Source organism: Psammomys obesus, unplaced genomic scaffold (assembly GCF_907164565.1).
Source record: "Psammomys obesus unplaced genomic scaffold, mPsaObe1.curated_primary_1811, whole genome shotgun sequence".
Lineage (NCBI taxonomy): Eukaryota > Metazoa > Chordata > Mammalia > Rodentia > Muridae > Psammomys > Psammomys obesus.
In genome coordinates this window covers 5,051,536-5,055,234 of record NW_026596460.1, presented here as the reverse complement: position 1 = coordinate 5,055,234, position 3,699 = coordinate 5,051,536, and the positions used below count along the sequence as shown (strand labels likewise).

The 3,699-nt window shown below is 48.2% G+C and overlaps 1 protein-coding gene across 1 annotated transcript; it reads right to left on the bottom strand.

Moving 5' to 3' along the window:
* Positions 1–1,952: 1,952 nt before the first annotated feature.
* Positions 1,953–2,906, bottom strand: LOC129669908 (olfactory receptor 10AC1-like). The gene has a single exon (XM_055598278.1). It carries the CDS (start codon positions 2,904–2,906, stop codon positions 1,953–1,955), a length of 954 nt encoding a protein of 317 aa, XP_055454253.1.
* Positions 2,907–3,699: the final 793 nt, after the last annotated feature.

Genomic DNA, 3,699 nt, shown 5'->3' with positions numbered 1-3,699 from the left:
GTTAATTTTTATTTATCTTTTTGCCTCAGCAACTTGAGTAGCTGGTATTTTTATTTTTTGCTGTGATTTTTCAGCACATTTTATGATTTTGTATTTCAGATTTAAATTTTTAATCTATCTTCTCCTAGTGTGTGCTTGAGTGTGAAAACATAAGGGTGCTTTTTCTACATAGCTATTTTTAGCTTCCCGTGGTGTGTATGCTACCCTTACCACATTTTACTTCATTTCTGCTTTTCTTCCCACATCTCCAGGCAACATTCCTATCTTCTACTCTGTGGCTTATCGCTACAACCCACCCCCCCCCGTCACATCTTTTTTGCTCTATTATTGCCAAACCACTTTCTTAATGTGCAGGTGTGTTTGTTCCATGTACTTATTCCCCAGAACTCAGAAGTGAAAGCCAAATGTGTCATTTTGGCCCCTGTTCCAGCTAGCTTCCTTCCAACACTTTGGACGATGTTTACCACAGCAACACACTGAGATAACGATTAGTCGTTCTGACAGCGAGTCTGTACACTCATGATCTTTAGAAAACATCTGTAACATCCTAAGACTATGGCTGCTTATGGGAGAGAGGGTCTGCAGCAGCGTGTCTTTATCCTTCTACCACCTCCTTCTGATCCCACAGGCGTTCTTGGTGAGGTTAAAGAGTCAGATTAAGGTGTAGGGCATGTGCTTGTGCCAATGGACTTCCAGATGAGTCAACCGCTTCTCCAAAAGCCATTTTACGTAATCCAGACTCCATCAGGCAGCCTCCCCATGACGGCCACCTGAATCTGATCATGTGGATCACTTAGGCTTTGCCCTGTTGGCAGTTGAGGCACCTGAGGCTGGAAAGGTGAGGGAAAGTCAAGGATCCAGGGAACAGCTCTCAGACCTGCTGACTGCTCCCTAGCTCTATCTTCATGCATGTGTCTGCCTCTGCGTTCTGGCTCAACCTCTTGTTTCACATTTGTCTATGTTCCCTGGTTAGTACCCGCCACTCACATGACCCCAAGAGCCACCCATAATCCTCAGTTGTTCATCCTCTTCAGCCTGCACCCTGAAACTTGGGTTTGTGTCCTCTTCTGTTCTGTCATGGTCTTCATTGTTTATCCCAGCCACATTTCAAGTCAGAGTGCAATCCCTTTTCCCAACTGCTTCTGCTCCTGGGTTCTCCATTTCAGCAATAGCACCACAATCCTGACCTGGTTTCAAAATGGTCCCCAAATGTTTCTGCCTGCCTCAACATGCAGTCAAGGTTTTATCCTTTCTACCATTTATCTCAGACTCTTCTAGCAACACCCAATTTCCTGTGCAGACACCTGGAACCAGTCTCCATGGCCTCTCACATAGGAGGTGGACACAGATTCTCAAATATGTCTGTCTCACCGCAGCCCAGGCTATCACACAAAGGGCAAGGGACCACAGCAGCTCACAATACAGATTCTTCAGCCAATGGTGAGATCTTGTTCAGTTTGCTCTAGCCTTTGCTAACCAGTTTCGCTTGGGGCCTTCTCTATCCTTCTTTTTTTCATGGCTAACACCTACTCATTCTGTAGTATTCCACATAGCCACCTATTTTCTCAAGAAACCTCCTGTTATGTCCCCCAGCCTTGACAAGTCTAGCATGATTATGTAAGTGGTCTCTGATCCTCTATCTTCACATGCTATTATTCTTCACATGTGCCATTCTCACCACTGGCATCATACAGGCCCACTGGAGAAACTTGGCAGGGATCAAAGGAAGCACTAAATGCAGATCCAGGTCTCTCTACTTCTTGACATTCCTCCAGGAAGAGATGAAGAACACAGCTACCTATTCTGTCTCTTCTGATGCTGTTTCCAAGTTCTCTTTCCCAAATCTCGCCCTTGAGTTCCCAGGTACCTTTCCCGATGCAAACACCAAACACTAGGGGACACTAGCAAATGGGGCTGCCCACTCTCTCTTGGCCTCTGCCTGTGATCAGGGCTCACACAGGCCCTGATCCGCGGAGCCCCAGCACCCTGTGAATGGCAGACGTGATCTCCCGGTTGCGCAGGCTGTAGATAAGAGGATATAGAAGCGGTGTGACGTTGGTATACACCAGCGCTAGTGTGCGATCCAGTCGTGGGGAGTAACTGGACTTGGGTCGCACGTACATGAAGGTGGCACAGCCATAATGCAGGAAGGTGACAGCCAAGTGTGAGGCGCAGGTGGAGGCAGCCTTCCATCTGCCGCCACCACCATGCAGGCGGCGCAGGGCGGAGGCAATGGCCCCGTAGGAGGTCAGAATGAGCATTGAGGGCAGCAACAGCAGCACCAGGCAGGCTCCCAGCAAGGGCAGTTCATCCACATAGCTCCGTGTGCAGGCCAAGTGCAGTAGTGCGGTGATGTCACAGAAGAAATGCACCAGCAGGCAGGAGCCACAGAAAGGCAGGTGGAAGACTGCCACCGTTAATCCCACGGACACTGCTAGTCCCCCAAGGCAGCAGGCCAGGGCCAGTCGTGCACACAGACCCGGGGTCACTATAGATGCATAGCGCAGTGGGTGGCAGATAGCCACATAGCGGTCATAGGCCATGGCTGCCAACAAGAAGCACTCAGCCCCGCCCAGTGCCACAAACATCTGCATCTGGACAGCACAACCCAGGAAGGAGATAGGGCTTCCCCTGCCATGGCCAGGTATGCTCAGGTCGGCTAGAGAGCGGGGCACCACCACAAGCGTGTAGCAGAGTTCAATGGCTGACAGCTGGCAAAGGAAGAGCAGCATGGGTGGCCTGCTGGGCACAGAGACCACAGCTACCAGGATGAGCAGGTTCCCACTCAAAGTGGTCAGGTGCACAGCCAGGAGCACGAGGAAGAGAAGGGGCCTCAGATGCGGGAACTCGAAGAAGCCTTGAAGCAGAAAGCCACAGGGTGTGGTGCTGTTGCTGGGGCTGGCCATGCACTGTGGTCAGGCGGCACCTGTGGCAGAGCAGAGGACGGGTGAGCCTGTGGGTGTGGCCTTTCTGACACCCAGACCTGAGAGTGGGGGCTACAGAAATGGTCTGTGGTTTGTTACTGGTCTCTCTTCCCCTTCACATCTCCAGAGAAACACCCTGTCAAACAGTGCAGCTGTTCCTGCCTCCTGCCTTAGAATTTCCTGCCTTGCTGCTTTCTCAAACTGCAATTTCCAGAGAAGTCATGATTTGAGACCTGCGGTCTTAGAGCATATCACTCCTGACCTCCACCCACAGAATCAAGCAGTGGTCACATTTGAGTTATTTTCTGAGAGAGATATTATATTATATTATATCATATTATATTATATCATATCACATTATATAATATTATTATTACATTATCACATTACATTATATTATAATTATATTATATTATTATTATAATATATATAGTGTGATTTGAGTTATTTTGTGATATATACGGTTTCACATATATACATGTATGTCTTCAAGGTTCCCCAAGGCAGGAAATGCGTCTCTCCTCTCTGCTTCTCCATCCTCTTCCTTAGTTAACTCTGCCATTCTGAACTGCCTTCAGGGGTGTGTCATAGAGTCACAGAGTGCAACATATGTGAGGGTCTTCTAGACCATCTTTTTCAACTTCTTATTTATAAAGTGAAAAATATAACTGAGCTGGGGCTGGGCCTGGATATAAAGGGTTTAACTTCTCAGAGAAATGAAAATAAAATATGAGTTCCTGAGACTGACTGAACTTGCAACTCCCCACAGCACATC

What these genes read in the sequence shown, in the direction of transcription:
- LOC129669908 (XM_055598278.1), bottom strand. Translation starts at nt 2,906, where the DNA reads ATGGCCAGCCCCAGCAACAGCACCACACCCTGTGGCTTTCTGCTTCAA.